This window comes from Scyliorhinus torazame, chromosome 4 (genome assembly GCF_047496885.1).
Source record: "Scyliorhinus torazame isolate Kashiwa2021f chromosome 4, sScyTor2.1, whole genome shotgun sequence".
NCBI lineage: Eukaryota > Metazoa > Chordata > Chondrichthyes > Carcharhiniformes > Scyliorhinidae > Scyliorhinus > Scyliorhinus torazame.
Window position 1 is genome coordinate 298,459,145 of NC_092710.1, and position 24,149 is coordinate 298,483,293.

The following is a 24,149-nucleotide window of genomic DNA, read 5'->3' on the forward strand; positions in this document are numbered from 1 at the left end:
AGGCTGGCTTTGAGAAATCATGAGGTTAGTCACTCACTCATTCCCAGCTTCTGACCTGCTCTGTAGCCACATTACTTATATAGTTGTTTAGATTTCCTGTCTATTAAGATTTTGATGGTGGTGCTTCAGTGATGGTAATGGCATTGAATGACATGGAGGTGGTGTGTAGACTCTCTTTTGTTGGAGGTGCTTACTGCCTGACGCTTGTGTGGCGTGAATATTACTTGATATTTATCAGCTTAAGACTAAATATTGTCTAGATCTTGTTGCATTCAAACTTCTTCAATATATGAGGAGTTGCGAATGGAAATGAACATCCCCTATTCTGACCTCATGTTGGAGGGAAGAGAAATAAAGAAGTAACTGAAGACATTTGGGCCTAGGCCATGTGCTCCAGGTGAAAGGGATATGTGCCCCATTCCACAGCAATATTAATCTTTACCTTGCTGACCACAAACATAAAACTGATATGTGATAAATTAAGTTTAAAAATGGATTACAAAATTTAATTTATGTAGAAAACAAAATAGTCAGTACTCCAGCCCTGCCTGAACTGTATTACTTTCCTGCAGCAATGTTGTAGAGATTTTCATCACTGTCCAACAGTCAAAAGTGCTTGTCACAATCCACAAAAGGGTGGATTTAAATGAAGGAAGATGGGAAGATAATAATAATAATCTTTATTGTCACAAGTAGGCTTACATTAACGCTGCAATGAAGTTACTGTGAAAAGCCCCTGGTCACCACATTCTGGCGCCTCGTTCGGGTACATAGAGGGAGAATTCAGAATGTCCAAATTACCTAACAAGCACATCTTTCGGGACTTGTGGGAGGAAACCGGAGCACCCAGAGGAAACCCACGCAGACACAGGGAGAATGTGCAGACTCCTCACAGACAGTGACCCAAGCCAGAAATCGAACCTGGGACCCTAGAGCTGTGAAGCAACAGTGCTAACCACTGTGCTACCGTGCCGCCCATTTGAGTGAAGTATAAATACTGGTATTGATCGATTTGGCTGAAAGGCCTGTTTTTCTGCTGTTTATTGTCAAGGGTTATTGACATTATTATTATGTCTCAGGCAAGCGACCACTCGGAAGCGCTGACTGTAGAAAAGCTTTGATTTATTCTCCTTACTATTTACACCTCCTACTCCTGAAGGGACTCCCGTGGCCCGGCCCACACCTGGACTGGAGTATTTATGTCCCAGCAGTCCTAAGGATTAAGGTGGGGGTAGCTCCACCCCATGCCCCTCATCTGGGTAGATCAGACTCAGGTGAGGCCACAGGGATTCGGAGGTTGCAGATCCCGGGCCTCCTGTCGGGTTTTAACAATTATGTCAAGGGTTTTCAGTCAGTTGATTCTCTCTTTTGTCATGAAGCATCCTTGGTTGTCCTAAGGTTGCTAATCATGGCTCTCCACGTGTCGCTATCTCTGCCAATCTTTCCATGATAGCATGATACCGCAAAGGGGCAAATAGAAGAGGTAGGACTCAAGCAATACCTCAGCTGGCACGGGGACTGAACCAGCACTATTGGTGTCATTAGGCACTGCACTTCAGCCCTACGATGCTTACACTTGCAAAATTGGCCAACTCCTTAGTAAAACCATTACAGTTCAGGACTGCACGAAAAAGAAATTCCACTATGGAACAGCTACTGCAGTATTGGCTCTTTAGTGGAGATGGTACGTAAGGCTGATCACAGGTCCCAACTTTTAAAGAGTCGAGATTTGAAGTGGTTCAGAACAACACCAACAATGATCTGATCCAATGAGAACTTTCATAATTTGGTAAAACTGTTTTTGTATCTCAAAGGGTATAAATGCATTAAAACAAATGAACTCGGTTTGTGATGCAGAACAAGTACCAGCTTACCCGAACAGGTGCCGGAATATGGCGACTAGGGGCTTTTCACCGTAACTTCATACTTGTGACAATAAAAGGTTATTATAATTATTATTACATATTACCCAACACGCTTTACTTTAAATGAGTAAACAGATTCAATAATATATATATCATGTAATTCATATAGTTTTCAGGGGAAAATGCCATCCCAGCAATCCCAGTTGATCAACACAACTTGTAATGTGCAAATGTAAATAATTTAAAACATTTATATAAGTAGTAACTGTAGCCATCTGGGATGGCCACGTCACGATTACAAAATGGACACTTTGCCAAGATTGCAGGGAAAATGGACAATACTGAGAAAACAAGCAGGTTCAGGGTTTGTCTGCATATTGGAGCCGCAGGTCCCAGACAAGACCAAAACTGCAAACCCATTAGCATATTAATGGCCATCTCCGGGAACAAAAGAGTAACATTTGAGCAACCGATACTAAGGCAGACACCCCGGCGCCAGAGGAGACCAGAACAAAGCAGGCCAACGGCCACCTAGGACACGCCCAGCCATCAGGGCACCCACCCCTTTAGGACATAGAAAAATACAGCACAGAACATTATTGGAGGAAATCAATAGGAACGATCGAGAAACGGCCCTATTAATTGGGGCCAAGTTCAAAGGCTCGCCCAAAAACGCACAAAGCCCCTTTGGGTATAAGAAGGATACCCCAAGAGAGAATCGCTCTCTTGGCTCCGCTCTCACCGAGGAGAGACCTGCCCAACAGCTGCACCAGAACAAGTAAGTCCAAGGTCAACGCACGTTACCAGAGAGATGATCTTAGCTGTTCCCCTTCACCACTTCAACCCCAGCAGCCTCAGAACCAAACAACGGCCATTGTTCCTCTGACTGAGTGGGCGCCCGAAGCTACGTATAGGCTTCAGCAGTAGTGATAGTTTAGTCTGTAATATTTGTGCATGAGTATATTTAACTGTGTGTGTAAATAAATAAGCATTTGACTTTGAACTAACTAACTGGTGTATCGAGTATTTGATCAGTATTCGGTTTGAACCTTGTGGCGGTAACGAAAGATACCTGGTGACTCTAGAGCGAAACGTAATCAGAATTAAGGAAGGCAAACGTATTCAGAGCCAAATAAAGAAAACACAATTAGCAACATAACCAAACAGCAGTTTTAGGGGCTCACCTTTGCTCCTCTGTCCTCAGGCCCAGCTGCTTGTCTACTGTTCATCACCTGGAATGAAGCTTTGTTTCCTGGCCTCAGCTGGTGCTGGCCTGTAAAGAGCAAGATGCCCAAGAGCATAGCAGGCCAAGGGGAAATGGGATGAGGGAAATGGAGTTTGCCCCTCAATTTCCCCACTTATTTTGTGAGGAGGTGCACGACAGTTGACACCAGCTGGGAGCATGACAGGCACAACTTTGCATCACCCCACACCTGCAGCAGCTTGGAATGATTGCATTGTGGCAATCGAAGTGCGCTCTATTAAAAACTCTTCATTTTTTAAAGTTATATGTGCATTATGTTTTTTGCACAAAACATTTGATTTGCAGACTGATCTGTCACCAACGAAAGGGAAAAAAATAAAATTGACTTTTGCAGTTATATTATTGCTGAATGCTATTTTTGTGGAAAGTGGTGAGTAATGAATTACTGGGAGCTGAAAAAGTGCGTGAATAACAACGCGATATAATCCATACAAACATAAAACATTATGAAAGTTTTGTGTTAATATAAAATATCTATTTTACACACTGGGGTTGTGACAATCAGAATTGTTAATGGCAGACTGGTACAAAAGGTGAAGTCACACGCGATTAGAGGTGAGCTGCCAAGGTGGATACAGAACCGGCTCGGTCATAGAAGACAGAGGGTAGCAGTGGAAAGGTGCGTTTCTGAATGGAGTGTTGTGACTAGTGAGGTTCCACAGGGATCCGTGCTGGGACTTTTGCTGTTAGTATATATAAATAATTTGGAGGAAAATGTAACCAGTAAAAATGATTAATAAGTTTGCGGATGACACAAAGGTTGGTGGTATTGCGGATAGTGATGAGGACTGCCAGAGGATACAGCAGGATATAAATCGGTTGGAGACTTGGGTGGAGAGATGGCAGATGGAGTTTAATCTGGACAAATGTGAGGTAATGCATTTTGGATGATCAAATAGAGGTGGAAAATATACAGTGAATGGTAGAGTATTGATAGGCAGAGGAATCTGGGTGTACAGGTCCACAGGTCGCTGACAGTGGCAACGCAGGTGGAGAAGGTAGTCAAGAAGGCATACGGCTTGCCTTCATTGGCCGGGGCACTGAGTATAAAAATTGGCAAGTCATGCTGCAGCTGTGTAGAACCTTAGTTAGGCCACACTTGGAATATAGAGTTCAATTCTGGTCGCCACACCTCCAGAAGGATGTGGAGGATTTGGAGAGGGTGAAGAGAAGGTTTACCAGGATGTTGCCTGGAATGGAGGGCATTAGCTATGAGGAGAGGTTGGATAAACTCAGTTAGTTCTCACTGGAGCGACGGAGGTTGAGGGGCGACCTGATGGAGGTCTACAAAATAATGGGGGGATGGACAGAGTGGATAGTCAGAAGCTTTTTCACAGGATGGAAGGGTCAATTACTAGGGGGCATAGGTTTAAGGTGCGAGGGGCAAGGTTTAGAGATGTACGAGGCAAGTTTTTTTACACAGAGGGTAGTGGGTGCCTGAGTTGGTGAAAGCAGGGACGATAGTGACGTTTAAGGGTCATCTTGACAAATACAAGAATAGGATGCAAATAGAGGGATACAGACCCCAGAAGAGCAGAAGATTTTAGTTTAAATGGACAGCATGTTCGGTGCAGGCTTGGAGGTCCGAAGGGCCTGTTCCTTTGCTGTTAATTTTCTTTATTTTTTGTTAACTTCCCACATATTACTAGTAATAAATTGAAGCCCATCACGTGCATAAGCAAAAAACAAACCAAAAGTGTGTGCAATGCTTCAAGCAAAAGTGTATTTATTTATCAAATATGACCTCTTTTTAAAAAGAGAAATAATAAAAAGTGTAATTTTAATTACCTCCACTACTACATCTGAAACTTAAAAATAGAGGGAGAAAAAGATGCAACTTGTGAGGTACTGAATCACAAGATGTATCTTAAAAGTTGCAAGGAAAAGATTTTTAACTTTGTTATTCCTGAGCTTGCAATTGAGTTGGGCACATTATTATATAACAAGTACTTTGCGTTCTGTGATGCATGAATCATTTGGACATAATGAGTTTAAACCATGAGCATTCTAATATTTAAAAAATGGCAAAACCACAATGACATTGTTAATTTAGATTAAAATACCACAAAGGACAGCAGCAGTTTGGAGGGGAACAGCAATGAGTTACTTTTGCTGTCAAGCTTTAAAGTTTAATCTTGGTTAAGAAAAGGCACAAGAGAACACGGTTAGATTTAATCTGAGCCCCTTCAGAACTATTTGGGTGTTTGAGCTGACAAAAAAGGAAATGGCATTTTTCAACAAAAGGTGGGTCCTAACCAATGATCTTCAACCTAAAGTTCAAGTATATGCACATCATGGGCGTCATTCTCCGACCCCCCGCCGGGTTGGAGAATCGCCGGGGGCTGCCGTGACTCCCGCCCCTGCTGGTTGCCGAAGTCTCCGGCATCGGATATTCGGCGGTGACGGGAATCGGGCCGCGCCGGTTCGCCCCACCGATAAATTGCCTGTCCCGCCGGCGTGGATTAAACCACCTTTTGAACGGCGGGACAAGGCGGCGTGGGCGGGCTCCGGGATCCTGGGGGGGGCGTGGGCGGGCCTGTGCCGTGGTGGCACTCTTTCCCTTCCGCCTCCGCCACGGTCTCCACCATGGCGGAGGCGGAAGAGACTCCCTCCACTGCGCATGCGTGGGAAACTGTCAGCGGCCGCTGACGCTCCTGCGCATGCGCCGCCCGGAGATGTAATTTCCGCGCCAGCTGGCGGGGCAACAAAGGCCGTTTCCGCCTGGGCGGAAATTCCTCCGGCGTCGGCCTAGCCCCTCAATGTTGGGGCTCGGCCCCCAAAGATGCGGAGCATTCCGCACCTTTGGGGCGGCGCGATGCCCGTCTGATTGGCGCCGTTTTGGGCGCCAGTCGGCGGACATCGCGCCGTTTCGGGAGAATTTCGCCTCATTTCACTCCTCCCCACCCCCTCCATTTTATTTTGAGGTGGGGAGGTAGAGGGGAAAGAAAATGTAGTATAATATTTTGCAAGGCTCAACAAAACCTCTGCAGAGATCGGAAAGCAAAGAGGAGAAAAAATAATCTGGAATAAATCAACCTTTAAATGCATACTTGAAATAGACAAGAAGTGGGCAGCACGGTGGTGCAGTGGTTAGCACTGCTGCGTCACGGCGCCGAGGTCTCAGGTTCGTTCCCGGCTCTGCGTCACTGTCCGTGTGGAGTTTGCACATTCTCCCCGTGTTTGCGTGGGTTTTGCCCCCACAACCCAAAGAAAATATGCAGGGTAGGTGGATTGGCCATGCTAAATTGCCCCTTAATTGGAAAAAATGAATTGGGTACTCTAAATTTATATTAAAAAATAGACCGATAGATGCTGTTTTAAATGTAACTTCTGCAGACTGTAAGAAGCCCTGGTTATAGGATAACCTCTTTGAAACATGATTATTAAAAGGTATTCCATTTTCAGTAAAACATTTCAATTACATTTATTGATTATCCTATCTCTGTGTGACTAAATTAGTGGTATAGAGGTAAGAAACACCGTTTGCTTGCAGCTGGAATGTTTGCTCTCCTTGCATTTGCTGTGTGGCTTGGTTAATGGAGATTGTTGGAGTTGATGGTTCAGGAACATGTGCAGGTCGACTCCGCTGGACATGTTGAGCGGCCTCCTGGTTCAAATTAACTGGCTGGCTGGACTCGTGCCCAAGACTAATCGGTTGCGATCTGCCCTGTGCTATCTGTAATTGCTGAGCTTGATCCTGGAGGTGCTCTATTGCCTCTTTTGTCAATGTGATCACATGCATCTGCTCTGGCTGACCTGGACATTGCTGGTTTTCCACCATGCCTAAGGCCTGGATGTGGTCTGTTTGGCCAGGCTGAGCTACCAGAGTTAAATTCTGCATGTGCTCTCCTTGCTGTGTCAACAGAGCCAAGTTCGAAGCCTGGTTTTCGGGGAGACTCTGTGGCCCCTCCGCTGAAATAATGCTGATGCTCTGTCCGTGGTTGGGCATGAAATTAATGTTATGAACATCATTTGTCACCACTAGCTGTATCTGTTGTTCACCTGCAGTAGGAAGCTGGTACTGCTGTAGTTGCAAGATGGTCTTCACCTCCTCTGTACCTCCATCACCTGGAACATCAATAATCTCATGAGATTTCCTCTCTTTGCTGTGAATCTTCATATGGGACCTTAGGTTGTCAGCGCGAGTGAATCGTTGATTACACGTTGGACATACAAAAGGCTTGTTTCCAGTGTGCATGGCATCATGACGCCTTTTTGCACTCGGATCAGCAAAGGATTTTCCACAGATTGTGCAGGTAAAAGGTTTTTCTCCCCTAAAATTAAATAAATATTATACACTAATTTTCACATGGAAAATTTGAAAAGTAACATTATTTCCTTTTAGGCAGGAATAACAATAAATTCTCAATCAAGTATCACATGTTCAGACCAGAGGGAAGTAAGTATACAATGACCTTCGGGGTCAGTATTAGGGTCACTGTTCCTTTTGATATATATATATATATCTATTAATATCGGGATTTTCCTGTAAATTCCAGAGCTTAGGGCTGGCAGCTGAGGACATGGCCATCAAAGGTGGAACGCTTAAAATCAGGAATGATCAATAGGGCAGAATTAGAGCAGGGCAGATATTGGAGTGTAATAGGACTAGAGGAGATTACAGAGATAGAGAGGAACAAGAGAGTGGAAAGATTTGAAGCCATGATCGTGATAAGTGGCGGAGCAGGCTCGCAGGGCCAATAGGCCTCCTCCTGCTCCAATCTTCTACGTATCTATGAGATTAGCGAGCACATGGTGATGCATGAATGCGATTTGATATGAGTTACGACATGGGCAGCAGAGTTTTGGATGATTTCGAGTTTACAGAGGGTTGAGTGTAGCTGAATGTGAATCAGGTTGGCCAGGAGTGTACTGAAATAGCCAAGTCTAAAGGTAACAAAGGCATGGATAAAGGATTTTCAGCAGCACATGAGCTGAGGCACGGACAGGATCAGGTGATTCAATAATAATATTCAGAAGTGAATTGGATTAACAGTTGGAATGCAAAACAAATGCATGGCTATGGGAACGAGCAGGAGAGTGGAACTGATTTAACATCTATTTCAAAGAACAGACACAGGTACAAACAATGTATTGATAAAACTAAGATAGAAAGCGTGGTGAGCAGTGCTTGCGGGATTAAGAAGTTGTAAAGGGACACAGACATATTCGATGAGTGAGTAAAGTGGTGGCAAATGGAGTTCATTGTGGTCCTGTGTGAGTCAACCACTTTGGATCAAAGAAAACCAAATGGTGAGTTACTAGGTACAAGAGAAGCTAAGACATTTTGGGATCTGGATGCACAAACCATTGAAAGCTAGGGCACAGGTACAAAATCTTTTAAAAAGGAATGTTGGACTTAATCTTAAAAGGGCTGTCAACCCAGTGGGAGGAAGTCATCGCTCTACTGTAACCAATCTTGGTCCGGTTCCACCTGGATTACTGAGTTCATTTTTGGGCAGCACAACTCAGGAAATGTATTTTGGGTTTGAAATGGGTGTTGTGCAGGTTCACCAGTAATACCAGTGCTAACACGCTTAAAAAAATGAGGACAGGCACTGAAGCCTAGCTTGCATTCCCTCAAATAGAAAAGACTGAGTAGTTTAAATATTAACACAATTTGATAGGGTAGATCAACCTCGCGATCTGGATCTCAACCTCACTGGGCGTGACCCAGAGCAGTATATTTCAATGAGCCTATATGTTTGCCGGATTTTCCTGGTGCCGTTTAGTACTGGTCCACACAAACGTGGACCAGGCGTAACAGTGCCAGCGGGGGGGCGGGGGGGGGGGAAGGGTCTCTCAGGCCATTAGAGAACGCCAGGTGTTGGGGGGCAGGGCAGTTTGGTACCCTGGCTCTCCCTCTGGAAACCTGGCTCTTGGGCACTGTCACCCTGGTTCTGCCAGGGTGCCTGGGTGGCACTGCTAGGCTGGCAGGGGCACTGCCAGGGTGGTAATAGCAGGGATCAATCCCGGGTGCCTTACCAGATAGAGAAGGGGTGAGGGGAGGGGTGGGGGGGCAAAGTTCCCGGGGGCCTCCTCAAGGTTGGGGAGATGAGGGGGAGTGGGTCAAAAACAGGGGGGGGGGGGTGGCTGAAGGGGGGTGGAGAAAGATTGGGGCATCCTTCCAAAATGACTGCTTAACCACTTCCTTACCTTGCAGGTCAGCTGTTCGGGAGAGAGAGGGAGCCAGGACCTTGGAAACAGCGCGGGAGTTTCAAAAAGCGCGGGAGCTGCGAGGCAGAGGGGACAGTTTAAAAGGGCGCGCTGTGGGTGAGGTCAGCTGTTCGGGAGAGAGAGGGAGCCAGGACCTTGGAAACAGCGCGGGAGTTTCAAAAAGCGCGGGAGCTGCGAGGCAGAGGGGACAGTTTAAAAGGGCGCGCTGTGGGTGAGGTAAGTACTGATTAACCACTTCCTTACCTTGCAGGTCAGCTGTTTGGGAGAGAGATCAGTTTTGGGAGCAGGCCTATTGGCTGACTGTAAATCAGGAAGGATACAAAGGGTGTGGCTGAAGTGCCTTTAGAAACAGAGTGCTGAAGGCAAACAGAGTGTATCTGAGTTTGGGTAAGGCTGAGTTCGGTTAAGAGGTGAGTGACAAAAAAAAAAAAAAAAAAAATCAAGTTAATTAAGTAAATTAATTAACTAGTTAAGGGAATTTGGTGCTCACCTGAAGGAGGTGCAGAGAAGCAGACCTGTGAGGGAGTCTCTGGAGCAATTACATCACAGCCAGCAGGTAAGTGTTTGGCTTGTAACTGGTAAGTGATTTCTCTCTCTTTGACTTTCTCCTAGCTGTGTAGTGTAGTTCAAATTTAACTTCAGGTTTAAGTCATGGCAGGAGAGCTCAGACCCGTGTCATGCTCCTCTTGTGAGATGTGGCAAGTCAGGGACCCTTCTGGTGTCCCTGACTCCTTCATCTGCAAGAAGTGTGTCCAACTGCAGCTCCTGTTAGACCGCTTGACGGCTCTGGAGCTGCGGATGGACTCACTTTGGAGCATCCGCGATGCTGAGGAAGTTGTGGAAAGCACATTCAGTGAGTTGGTCACACCGCAGATTAAAATTACTGAGGCAGATGGGGAAAGGGTGACCAACAGACAGAGGAAGAGTAGGAAGGCAGTGCAGGGATCCCCCGCGGTCATCTCCCTCCAAGACAGATTTACCGTTTTGGAAACTGTTGGGGGAGATGGCTCACCAGGGGAAGGTGGCAGCAGCCAGGTTCATGGCACCGTGGCTGGCTCTGCTGCACAGAAGGGCGGGAAAAAGAGTGGCAGAGCTATAGTGATAGGGGATTCAATCGTAAGGGGAATAGACAGGCGTTTCTGCGGACGCAAACGAAAATCCAGGTTGGTATGTTGCCTCCCTGGTGCAAGGGTCAAGGATGTCTCGGAGCGGCTGCAGGGCATTCTGGAGGGGGAGGGTGAACAGCCAGCTGTCGTGGTGCATATAGGCACCAACGATATAGGTAAAAAACGGGATGAGGTCCTACAAGCTGAATTTAGGGAGTTAGGAGTTAAACTAAAAAGTAGGACCTCAAAGGTAGTAATCTCAGGATTGCTACCAGTGCCACGTGATAGTCAGAGTAGGAATGACAGGATAGCTAGGATGAATACGTGGCTTGAGAGATGGTGCAAGAGGGAGGGTTTCAAATTCCTGGGACATTGGGACCGATTCTGGGGGAGGTGGGACCTGTACAAATCGGACGGTCTGCATCTGGGTGGGACCGGAACCAATGTTCTCGGGGGGGTGTTTGCTAGTGCAGTTGGGGAGGGTTTAAACTAATGTGCCAGGGGGATGGGAACCGATGTAGGAAGTCAGTGGGGACAGAAACAAAAGGCAGGAAGGGAGAGTGTGTAAAGCATGACCAGAGAAAGCAGGGCAGAGAGCAAGGAAGGTCTACATTAAACTGCATTTATTTCAATGCAAGGGGCCTGACGGGCAAAGCGGATGAACTCAGGGCATGGACGGGCACATGGGACTGGGATATTATAGCTATGACTGAAACATGGCTAAGGGAGGGGCAGGACTGGCAGCTCAATGTTCCGGGCTACAGATGCTATAGAAAGGATAGAACAGGAGGTAAGAGAGGAGGGGGAGTGGCGTTTTTGATTAGGGAGAACATCACGGCAGTACTTAGAGGGGATATATCCGAGGGTTCGCCCACTGAGTCTATATGGGTGGAACTGAAAAATAAGAAGGGAGAGATCACCTTGGTAGGACTGTACTACAGGCCCCCAAATAGTCAGCGGGAAATTGAGGAGCAAATATGTAAGGAGATTACAGATAGCTGCAAGAATAATAGGGTGGTAGTAGTAGGGGACTTTAACTTTCCCAACATTGACTGGGACAGTCATAGCATTAGGGGCTTGGATGGAGGGAAATTTGTTGAGTGTATTCAGGAGGAATTTCTCATTCAGTATGTGGATGGACCGACTAGAGAGGGGGCAAAACTTGACCTCGTCTTGGGAAATAAGGAAGGGCAAGTGATAGAAGTGCTAGTGAGGGATCACTTTGGGACAAGTGACCATAATTCCATTAGTTTTAAGATAGCTATGGAGAATGATAGGTCTGGCCCAAGAGTTAAAATTCTTAATTGGGGCAAGGCCAATTTTGATGGTATCAGACAGGAACTTGCAGAGGTAGATTGGGGGAGACTATTGGCAGACAAAGGGACGGCTGGTAAATGGGAGGCTTTTAAAAATGTGTTAACCAGGGTGCAGGGTAAGCACATTCCCTTTAGAGTGAAGGGCAAGGCTGGTAGAAGTAGGGAACCCTGGATGACTCGAGATATTGAGACTCTGGTCAAAAAGAAGAAGGAGGCATATGACGTACATAAGCAACTGGGATCAAGTGGATCCCTTGAAGAGTATAGAGATTGTCGAAATAGTGTTAAGAGGGAAATCAGGAGGGCAAAAAGGGGACATGAAATTGCTTTGGCAAATAATGCAAGGGAGAATCCAAAGAGATTCTACAGATACATAAAGGGGAAAAGAGTAACTAGGGACAGAGTAGGGCCTCTTAAGGATCAACAAGGGCATTTATGTGCAGAGCCACAAGAGTTGGGTGAGATCCTGAATGAATATTTCTCATTGGTATTCACGGTGGAGAAAGGCATGGATGTTAGGAAACTAAGGGAAATAAATAGTGATGTCTTGAGAAGTGTGCATATTACAGAGGAGGAGGTGCTGGAAGTCTTAAAGCGCATCAAGGTAGATAAATCCCCGGGACCTGATGAAATGTATCCCAGGATGTTGTGGGAGGCTAGGGAGGAAATTGCGGGTCCCCTAACTGAGATATTTGAATCATCGGCAGCCACAGGTGAGGTGCCTGAAGATTGGAGAGTGGCGAATGTTGTGCCCTTGTTTAAGAAGGGCAGCAGGGAAAAGCCTGGGAACTACAGACCGGTGAGCCTAACATCTGTAGTAGGTAAGTTGCTCGAAGGTATTCTGAGAGACAGGATCTACAAGCATTTAGAGAGGCAAGGACTGATTCGGGGCAGTCAGCATGGCTTTGTGCGTGGAAAATCATGTCTCACAAATTTGATTGAGTTTTTTGAGGGAGTGACCAAGAAGGTAGATGAGGGTAGTGCAGTAGACGTTGTCTACATGGACTTTAGCAAAGCCTTTGACAAGGTACCGCATGGTAGGTTGTTGCAGAAGGTTAAAGCTCACGGGATCCAGGGTGAGGTTGCCAATTGGATTCAAAATTGGCTGGACGACAGAAGGCAGAGGGTGGTTGTAGAGGGTTGTTTTTCAAACTGGAGGCCTGTGACCAGTGGTGTGCCTCAGGGATCGGTGCTGGGTCCACTGTTATTTGTGATTTATATTAATGATTTGGATGAGAATTTAGGAGGCATGGTTAGTAAGTTTGCAGATGACACCAAGATTGGTGGCATAGTGGATAGTGAAGAAGGTTATCTAGGATTGCAACGGGATCTTGATCAATTAGGCCAGTGGGCCGACGAATGGCAGATGGAGTTTAATTTAGATAAATGTGAGGTGATGCATTTTGGCAGATCGAATCAGGCCAGGACCTACTCAGTTAATGGTATGGCGTTGGGGAGAGTTATAGAACAAACAGATCTAGGAGTACAGGTTCATAGCTCCTTGAAGGTGGAGTCGCAGGTGGACAGGGTGGTGAAGAAGGCATTCGGCATGCTTGGTTTCATTGGTCAGAACATTGAATATAGGAGTTGGGACGTCTTGTTGAAGTTGTACAAGACATTGGTACGGCCACACTTGGAATACTGTGTGCAGTTCTGGTCACCCTATTATAGAAAGGATATTATTAAACTAGAGTGCAGAAAAGATTTACTAGGATGTTGCCGGGACTTGATGGTTTGAGTTATAAGGAGAGGCTGGATAGACTGGGACTTTTTTCCCTGGAGCGTAGGAGGCTTAGGGGTGATCTTATAGAGGTCTATAAAATAATGAGGGGCATAGATAAGGTAGATAGTCAACATCTTTTCCCAAAGGTAGGGGAGTCTAAAACTAGAGGGCATAGGTTTAAGGTGAGAGGGGAGAGATTCAGAAGGGCCCAGAGGGGCAATTTCTTCACTCAGAGGGTAGTGAGTGTCTGGAATGGGCTGCCAGAGGTAGTAGTAGAAGCGGGTACAATTGTGTCTTTCAAAAAGCATTTAGATGGTTACATGGGTAAGATGGGTATAGAGAGTTATGGGCCAAGTGCGGGCAACTGGGACTAGCTTAATGGTAAAAAACTGGGCGGCATGGACTGGTTGGGCCGAAGGGCCTGTTTCCATGCTGTAAACTTCTATGATTCTATGATTCTATGACATCCCTATCTCAACTCACCAGCAGGAGATCACTCTAAGTGCAGCTTTGCAGGAGCGAATCTTCCTGAGGCCAAAAAATCATGGCAATCTGCTTTTGAATACTGAGATGTTTCTCTGCCCTGCAGCCGCCAACAAACACCCCGCCAAACGCACCCAAAACTGGACATAGAAATCTTTTGGGTGAATCGCGCCCTGAATGTTTCAACAATCGGCTCTTTCAAGATTGAGGTGGATTTTCGTTAGACATGGGAATCGAGATCTAGGACAGAGAAGTGGAGTTCAAGTGCAGACGAGATATGAATGAATTTAATGGTGGAGAACACATGAAGGCTGAAGGGCTTCTTTTGCTCCTTTTCTCCCAGCCCAAAAACAGATTTGTTGTGCATTTGCTAAACTGCTGGTTGTGGGATCTTTCTGCTCACCAATTGGACACCAAGGGCGTCATTCTCCGCCGGCGGGAGTCTCCGTTCTGCCGGCGCTCGGGGGTTTCCCGACGGCGTGGGGGTGCCCCACAATGGGAAACCCCATTGACCGGCCGGTGTTACGGAGACTCCCGCCGGCCGGTCGGCGCAGAAATGTGGCGGGGCGGGTAGGAGAATTTCGCCCCATGTTTCCTAACATTACATCAGTGATTAGGCTTCAAAGGGGCTTCATGGCTTGCAAAGCAATTTGGAATGTCCCCAGATTGGGAAAGTGTTTATACAAGAAAATTCTTCCTTTTGTAAATCAAATTTCTCTTCCTCAACAGATCATGTCAAAAACACATCTCCAGTTATGATTCAGTATAGACAATGACTGTTTAAGTATAGACAATTATAGTCCATGACAACTATATTATTTTATATTCAAATTACTATCAGCAATGTTAACGTTGTGAAACACAAAACTATATACCTGTGGATTCTTATGTGGGTCTGCAGGGTATTCTTTGCAGTGAAACATTTACCACAAATCTCACACGTAAATGGTTTCTCACCTGTAAAACCAATGGTAAGTGAGCATTATTGCCATAGTTGGTCACCATGACTAAATATGTTTTTCTGACTGAAGCTGCCCTGAAATGTTAAGCCCTGTTTAATGCTGAAAGATACATTTCCAGCATCTACAGTTTGTTTGTGGAATTCCAACCCAACTCTGGTCTTATTGGTCTCAACATTTAAAAAAAAAATGTTTTTGTGCTCACCACAGTGGTGCCAGGACCAGTGTTAGCATCAAGTACATCTGGTTTAGTACATCTTTGGTGGTTTGTTGTTCCTTGGTCGCCAAATCCTGAACGACTGACCTTTTCTCACATATACATCCGTTTCCTTCCAGGTGCTATTGTCACCTTGTCACCCCCGTCCTCACGACGGGGCTGGTTCAGCACACTGGGCTAAATAGCTGGCTTTTAAAGCAGACCAAGGCAGGCCAGCAGCATGGTTCGATTCCCGTACCAGCCTCCCCGAACAGGCGCTGCAATGTGGCGACTAGGGGCTTTTCACAGTAACTTCATTTGAAGCCTACTTGTGACAATAAGCGATTTTCATTTTCAAGAAAAACTCACAATAACTTGTCAATTATAAACCCGCCTTTGGCCTCAAATATATTTTCCCTCAAAAATATCTTATTTACACCTCCCTCAGAGGACCAAACTGCCCAAGTCAAAGTCAGTACTGACATCTAAATTGCCCTGACTGTACTGACAGCCAAATTGCCCTTTGTGTCCAAAAAGGTTAAGTGGAAGTTACTGGGATAGGGTAGATACTCGCGCTTGAGTAGGGTGCTCTTTGTAAGGGGCGGTGTAGACTCGATGGGCCAAATAGCCTCCTTCTGCACTGTGAATTCTATGATCTCCCCTGACTTCAACCATGTTGTGCCATTGCCCCTTGTTCTCCTTGGCCTTTATGAGAATGTTTGATTCTCGGCCACTCCTTCCATCTCCATTCCTGTTGTACTTTTATTGTCCGCATCCATGGGATCAGTTTTGTTTCACTCCACCTATTTTTCCTAACAGAGCGAGCGCATCTTTAGTATTAGTGTGCACTCACATCTCACCCCAATCATCTTCGGAGTACTCCAAGATTCCAATTTGGACCCACTCTTTTCATTATTTACCTGCCGCCTCCGAGAAATTATCCACGGGTACATGCTCACTTTCCAAGTACACATTATCAACAACCAGAGCTACCTCTCAGACATCAGCCTGAATTCTGCAACCACCTCTGTCTATATGGTAAGTCATAGATCAGACAACATCTTCTCCAAACTGCGATGAAACAAAAGCCAGCTTTCTTTGCCTCCAGACAAAAGCTCTGTCCCATTTCACCTAACTCAGTCTGCACACTTGTCCAGGTAGAAGGAGACGGTACATAATCTTACTTTTTCGCGTAAGTTTCAAACTTGATTCCTATTCATCACTGGTTTCTCACATGTTCACATTTTATCTAAAAATGTGTTACTGTGCCATCCATCTTTCAAAGTGCAAATTACCTGTGTGTGTTCTCAGATGTTTCTTCAGCTGAGCAGCATCCATGAATTTACGATGACAGTGCACACATTCGGGCATAGATTGACCTAGCAAAATATAGAATAGAATCATTGCAGGTGTACAGCAGAGAAAGAGGCCACTTGGCCCACTATGTCTGCCTAGCTCAAAGCTGGTTCGCGATGCAGAGTGAGACCAACAGCGTACTGGCTGAGGCCTTTTCAACCTTGCCCCTCGCCTGAGGTGATGTGACCCTCAGGTTAAATCACCACCAGTCAGCTCTCCCCCTCAAAGGGAAAAGCAGCCAATGGTCATCTGGGACCAAGGAGACTTTACTTACTTTTCCTTTACTTTTCAGCATTTGTTCCAAAGCCTCCCAGGTTAGCGCACAAGGTGCATATTCTTTTAAATAGGTTGATGAGTTTTAGACTCTTACTACCCTCTGGCTGAAAAATCTTTCCTCACTCCCCTCTAATCTTTCTGCAAAGCACTTCAAATCTATGACCCTGGTTACTGACCTCTCTACTAAGATAAATAGGTCCTTCCCAACTACTCTATCCAGGCCCCTCACAATTTTGTACATCACAATAAAATCGCTTTTTCTGTTCCAAGGAGAACAACCCCAGCCTATCCAATCTTTCCACAGAGCTGTATTTTCACAGTCCTGGCAACATCTTTGTAAATCTCCTCAGTACCAGCTCTAAAGTAATTACATCCTTTCTGGGGTGACCAGAACTGCACACAGTACTCAAGTTGTGGCCTAACTAATGATTTATACAGTTCCAGCGTAATCTCCCAGTTCTTATATTCTAATAAATGGAAAATACCTCATAAGCCTCCTTATCCACCTTGTTGACCTTTCCTGCTACCCTCAGGGATCTGTGGACATTGACTACAAGGTCCCTCACTTCCTCTCCACCTCTCATTATCCTCCTATTTATTATATAATTCTTTGCCTTGTCTGACCTTCCCAAATGCATCACCTCACATTTCTTCCATAATATATTTTGGAGAACTATTTAACATTATAACATCAATACATCTTGTGAGACTATATATGTCTGTGTATATGATTGTTTTTGAGGTCCAGCTGAAAATATTTTAAATTTGTTTTTATAAGAGTACCTAATTATTTTTTTTTCCAATTAAGGGGCAATTTAGCATGGCCAATCCACCTAACCTGCACATCTTTGGGTTGTGGGGTGAAACCCATGCAGACACGGGGAGAATATGCAAACTCCACACGGACAGCGACCCAGGGTCGGGATTCAAACCCAGGTCCTCAGCGCCTTAGTCCCAGTGCTAACCACTGCGCCACGTGCCAACCATCTGAAAATAATTTCATTGTTTGCCACATTTAGTACATAAAAAGGGTCAGGTAGAAATGAATGTAGACACGACCACCTTATGAATGCCAGTGAAATGATATCAAATAATTTCCTGAGGGTATATGTGCACGAATCATTAAGGGCGTCAGGGCAGGTTGAGAAAGCGGTTAATAAGGCATACAGGATCCTGGGCTATATAAATAGAGGTACAGAGTACAAAAGTAAGGAAGTTATGCTGAATTTTAGTAAAACACTCGTTTGGACTCAACTGAAATATTGTGCACGAAACATTCACAAAAATTGTTCTTGGGACAAAGGACTTCAGTTATGTGGATATTTTGGAGAAAATGGGGTTATTTGCCTTAAAGAGAAGGTTGAAAGAAGATTTCTGGAATACAAAAACATAAGAGGTCTGCACAGATTATATAGGGAGAAACTGTTCATGTTAGTGGAAGAATCTGTTAATTGTATAAATTATGGTTAAGGATTTGCAGGTGGAGGGCATTCATTAGATGACGACTTGAGACATCAAAGAGACACTTACTGGCAATGGTGGTTGTAGAGTTAAGAGTTATACATGGCACAGTGGCACAGTGGTTAGCACTGCTGACACACAGCACCATGGACCCAGGCTCAATTCTGGCCTTGGGTGACTGTGGAGTTTGGATAATTACCTGAAGAGAAAAGCTTTGCGGGACTGCGGGGAAAAGGCAGAGAGAAGAAACTAGTTGAGTTGCTGTTGCAGAAAGCTAGCACAGGCATGGCAGGCCAAAAGGCCTCCTTTTATTCTCCAACTGCTCCATGATGCTGTGAAATAACTTACTTTACTAAACTTTAATGAATGTATGAACTCAAATGGTTAACGTATTCAGAATTTGTATATTGATTGACCAACAGTAATTTCTCCCCAATAGCGAGCATCTTATCAAGGGTTGTAAAATGCATAAAGCAACCATTTGTGTTGCAGACATTGTAAATCTGACACTGGAGTGTACTGAAATTGGATCCACGAGTCCTTTCACAAATGAGCATTTCACATGGCTCTAATATGGCCATTTCTAACAAGCATTATGGTTTATGGGACCATTTACAACACAGCTGCTGAGATCTCTGTAATATTCTCAGGCCTTCTGCTGAAACCCAGGGTTAACACAGCTCAGGAACCAGCACACAAATGTGAGATAGCCAGGAAATCAGAAGAATTTTTCTTAATTACATTATAATTTGACATTATGATGTGGGGAATGGCAAAAATAAGGAAAACTAACTTGTAAAATAAGCAAAACAACCAACATAAGAATAATACAGTATAGAATAATAAGAGAGCTGAAAGGAAGCTAATGTTGAACCTAAAACAAAAACAGAAAATATTGGACAATCTCAGCAGATCTGACAGCATCTGCAGAGAGAGAAGGGAGCTAACGTTCCGAGTCTGGACGACCCTTTGTCAAAGCTAGAGAGAACTGGAGATGGGGGTCAGATTTATACTGTAGGGGGGGGGAGCTCCAGGGTCCCAGGTTCAATTCCCGGCTTGGGCCACTGTCTGTGCAGAGTTTGCACGTTCTCCCCGTGTCTGCGTGGGTTTCCTCTAGCTGCTCCTGTTTCCTCCCACAAGTCCCGAAAGATGGGTTGTTAGGTAATTTGGACATTCTGAATTCTCCCTCCGTGTACCCGAACAGACGCCGGAATGTGGCAACTAGGAGCTTTTCAGAGTAACTTCATTGCAGTGTTAATGTAAGCCTACTTGTGAAAATAACGATTATTAAAAGATTATTACTGTTTCTCCAGTTTGCCCAGTTAATGTTGAACCAACAAGGCTCACGGCATGATTCAGTTCTGAAGAATAATGAGGGACTTAGTTAATCAATTACAAGGAGAATCCTCACATTTATTTCAAAACCTTCCATGGCCTTGTCATTCCCTATTTCTGCAACCTCCTCCAGTCGTTAAAGCCCTCTGAGACCTCTGTACTCCTCCAATTCTATCCTCTTGCACATATCCTGTTTTCATCACTCCACCACCACCTTCAGCCACCTCGGCTTAAATTCTGAATTCCCTCCCTAAATCCTTCTCTCCTCTGCTCTACTTTCTTTTAAAACCTTAAAGTCTACCTCTTGTCCAAGCTTTTGATATCTACCTTAATAGTTCTATCTTCCTCCTTTTTCTTTAAATTTTGTTTGATAAAGTTCCAGTGCCTTAGGAAATTTTACAACACTTGTGTTTATACAGCACCTTTCATAATCTCCGGACAGCCCACATCGTCTTCCAATGAATCAAGTACTGTTTAAAAAAAAAAGTGTGGTGCAGGAAAGTGTGGTCATTGCTTGCACACAGCAATGTGATAATGACCAGACTGAGGGATAAATACAGGCCATGACACCCAGGATAACACAGATTGTCTTCAAAATATTGAATCCGTGAATTATTTTATGTCCACATGAAAGGGCAGATGAGGTCATGGATTAATGTCTCAACTGAATTTCTCACCTGTCAGTGCTACTCTCTCGCTCCGTGCTACCTGTCAGTGCTACTCTCTCGCTCCGTGCTACCTGTCAGTGCTACTCTCTCGCTCCGTGCTACCTGTCAGTGCTACTCTCTCGCTCCGTGTTACGCCAGAGCATCATTCTACATTTTGGTGCTCAAGCCTCTGGGGTTGGACCTGAACATTTGACCTCCTGACTCAAAGGTGAGAATGCCAACAACGGTGCCTCAGCTGACACTGTATATACACTGTGTTAAAGGCACTACCTAAATACAAGTTGTTGCAGTAGGGAAGAAAACACTTGGGATACTCCCAAAGGAGTTATCCAGTTCAGAGATGATCAAAACCAAAGGGCAACATTTCAGCCATTTATAGTGGCTACATTATGACATTTATGATAAACAACAAATCCCAGCGCACTCTTGTTTTGGAAATCTAACAAGCTGGGGAACATGGTACATTTGGTAGACTGATACTTAAAACAAATGTACAATACACCATACCTGTATGGACTCTGTAATGGCTCTTCAATTGTCTCCTCTGAGTAAAAAACTTTCCACATTGGTCACAGTTAAAAGCTTTCTTTCCTTCAAATAAAAAGAACATTTTAGGGGAGGTTTTCTGGAGATATATATACGTAACACTGCCAATTGAATAGATGACTGAAAACAGGAATAGTATAAATTAAAAGATGCTGAATGTTTAGTCGGTGGCAACGCAAACGGAGGGCAGTGTTTGTTCCACACTGATGTCTCCCTAATGTTGATAATCCCTTCAATTTGCCAGGCTTGTGTCAGGAAACGTGTCTGACTTCATAGCACCAGATTTCTGGTATTTTTGAACATGATAAAACATTTGTCAATATTATTAAAAATGTTGCAAGAATCTTGTCAAAATATCTTTCAACAAACGTTTTCTCAAACACGTACAGTAACTGTGGCTGCTGTTTGTGTCGAGGCTGAAATTACAATCCCCCCTATTATTGACATGGTGGGTAGATTTAGTGCCTTCTCCGGTTATAAGATTAAATTTACAAAATCGGAAGCCATCTGGTGGAGAAGTTGAGGTGTAGACAACCTCTCCTTGCCAACTTCCACTTTAGGTGATTCCCTTTGGGGTTGATGTATTTGCATGTTGCAGTAACACTCTCTTTCAAACAATTATATATGGGGTCAATTTCCTTCATCTGATTCCATCTATTAGGTGGGATTTGACTCATTGGTCTCCTGGAAAGGGTTGCTTTGGTTAAGATGAATGTGTTTCCTAGATTGCTGTATCCTTTGCAGGTGTTGCCAATCTTGTTGTCTGCAAGAGTTGTAAAAAGAGTTTATTGGAACGGTTAGTTTGTTTATTTGGATAAGAACAAGCTTCGTCTAAAGTTCGCCAAGTTGGGGCTCCCAGCCTCGAAGGGGCGTCCGGGTGTCCCGAATATTAGATTGTACCAGCTAAGCTCTCATCTTAGGTTTATAAGGAATTGGGTTAGGAAGGACCTATTTCCATTTGGCTCGATATTGGTGTAGACCTGTCAGTTTAGCCTTTGTAGGTCTTGTCATTTTATGGGGATTTTAGGTCAGGTTCTGTTAGATATGAAAATCCTATTATTATTAATACTCTTAGAGCATAGAGAATGGTCCATAAACTAGAAGGGAGATCTAAACTGACTTCTGCTCTTTCCCCTCTCCAGGGCAGCCCGGTCTTCCCACCATCTCTTATGGACCATGGATCCGATGCTTGGAAAGATAGAGGCATTTGTAGCTGGGAGAAATAATCAGTGATGTTTCCTTGTCATCCTTTGGGCAGCTATGCCAACAATTTGACATTCTGAGACCTCCTTTTTAATATGTGCAACTCAGTCTTTATCCTGAATAAGATAACCCTGTGTCTTAACTCCTCTATTTCTCTTTGGAAAAATCCTGATTTCTGCAGAACCTCAACAGTTAATTAGCAAGGTTTATGATATCTTGTGTTTTGGATCCTGTCTCCTGTATTGGGTACTTTGTAGTCTTGGGAAAAAGACTTATAGAATTACAGAATTTACAGTGCATAAGGAGGCCATTCGGCCCATCGAGACTGCACTGGCTCTTGGAAAGAGCACCCTACCCACACCTCCACCCTATCCCCGTAACCCAGTAACTCCACCTTCTCTTTTTGGACACTAAGGGCAACTTATCATGGACAATCCACCAAACCTGCACATCTTTGGACTGTGGGAGGAAACCGGAGCACCCGGAGGAAATCCACACACTCACAGGGAGAACTGGCAGACTCCACACAGGCAGTGACCCAGCCGGGAATCGAACCTGGGATGCTGGATGAATTAAGTCATCGAATCATAGAAAAGTTACAGCACAGAAGGAGGCCATTCGGCCCATCTTGTCCATGCCAGCCCGAGGACTCCCAGGTGCCCTTTCTAATCCCACCTTCCTGCACCCGGTCCATAGCCCTGTCGCTTACAGCACTTAAGCTGCAGATCCAGGTACTTTTTAAAAGAGGTTAGGGTCTCTGCCTCCACCACCAACTTGGGCAGTGAATTCCAGACTCCCGCTACCCTCTGCGTATAAAAGTTGTTCCTCATGTCCCCTCTGTACCTTCTGCCACTTATCTTGAATCTCTGTCCCCTGGTTCTAGAATTCTCCACCAAGGGAAACAATTTTATCCTGTCCACTATATCTCTTCCCTCATAGTTTTGTTCACCTCAATTAAGTCACCCCTCAGCCTTCTTTGTTCCAAGGACAATAAACCCAACTCTCCAATCTCTCCTCGTAGCTACACTTTTCTAGCCCTGGCAACATTCTTGTGAACCTCCTCTGCACTCTCTCCAGATCAATAATATCCTTCCTGTAATATGGTGACCAGAACTGCACACAATACTCCAGTTGTGGCCTCACCATGTTTTATACAATTCCAACATTCTATCCTTACTTTTATATTCTGCCAATGAAGAGAACATTCCATATGCTTTAACAACCTTGTCTACTTGGACTGCTGCCTTTAGGGACCTGTGTACACCAAGATCTCTCACTTCATCTTCCCCTCTTTATATTCCAATTTATTGTGTACTCCCTATAACTGTTTTACCTCCATAAATGCATAACCTCACACTTCTCTGTGTTAAATTCCATCTGCCACTTTACTGCCCACTCCACCAACCCATCGATATCATTTTGGAAATTATAGCTATCCTCTACTGCCCACCGCTCGCCAAGTCAGACCTTGCTCTAGACTTAAACTATGTCGCAACTTTACTGAGCAATGAATGAATGAAATTATAATACAACCACACAATACAAATTCCATTCGCACTTTGATATAATTATCAAAATTCAAAGATTTTCATAACTGCCACCATATTCAAAAATGACTAGAACCAAACACGATATATATCCAAAATGTGCATTTGCCCCTCTTGCAAACCTGGTGAGTGTAGGTTGTGGAGAGAAACTCTTTTGAACACATATACCACTCCAGCTATGTCAGTACCAGTGGTTTTTTAAACCAAAGGCATTGGGCTGAATTCTCTGCATCTTGATGCCGAAATCGTGGTCGGCGCGGGGGTGGTGAATCTATTTTCCCGCAAGGAATCTGGACCGGCGCCAGTTCCCGACTTCACTTTTGTTCATCCATGCAATGTATGAGCTTGAATAAACCACACCTGCCTACTCATAACAATGATCAAAGTGTGACATAAAATCAGAAAACATCACAAAATCACAGAAGCAAATGATTCTGTGGTCACACAAGTTGCTTCTTTTCACATTCAGAATTTGAAGCTTTGGAAGTCAGTATGTGAAGTTAAAGATGTTTTTGATCTTTGAAAATAAAAGCAAAATATAAAAAATGAGGAATATCAGAAACACGTTTTTTAAATGTTTCCCTGGTATTGAAAACCAATATATTGGCCATAAGTGAAAGGAAATGATCTGGAATGGGAACAAAAACAATGCAATGTAGGGTTGAAAA

The 24,149-nt window shown here is 44.5% G+C and overlaps 1 protein-coding gene and 1 long non-coding RNA gene across 3 annotated transcripts in view; one reads left to right on the forward strand and one right to left on the reverse strand.

Moving 5' to 3' along the window:
* Nucleotides 1-4,838: 4,838 nt before the first annotated feature.
* Nucleotides 4,839-24,149, reverse strand: part of zbtb24 (zinc finger and BTB domain containing 24) — a 35,453-nt gene continuing 16,142 nt past the window's right edge. For both annotated transcript variants that reach the window (XM_072499990.1, XM_072499991.1), the window contains exons 4-7: nucleotides 20,693-20,776; nucleotides 16,385-16,468; nucleotides 14,810-14,891; nucleotides 4,839-7,403 (exon numbers count right to left, since the gene is read on the reverse strand). In XM_072499990.1, coding sequence (XP_072356091.1) covers nucleotides 6,566-7,403; nucleotides 14,810-14,891; nucleotides 16,385-16,468; nucleotides 20,693-20,776 — 1,088 coding nt within the window. In that variant the 3' untranslated portion in view covers nucleotides 4,839-6,565. The remainder of the gene's footprint in view (nucleotides 7,404-14,809; nucleotides 14,892-16,384; nucleotides 16,469-20,692; nucleotides 20,777-24,149) is intronic.
* On the forward strand, nucleotides 7,122-23,018 carry LOC140411026 (uncharacterized). The gene is made up of 4 exons (XR_011940787.1): nucleotides 7,122-7,385; nucleotides 7,475-7,528; nucleotides 9,293-9,522; nucleotides 21,874-23,018. It is a non-coding gene; the product is annotated as an uncharacterized lncRNA (long non-coding RNA).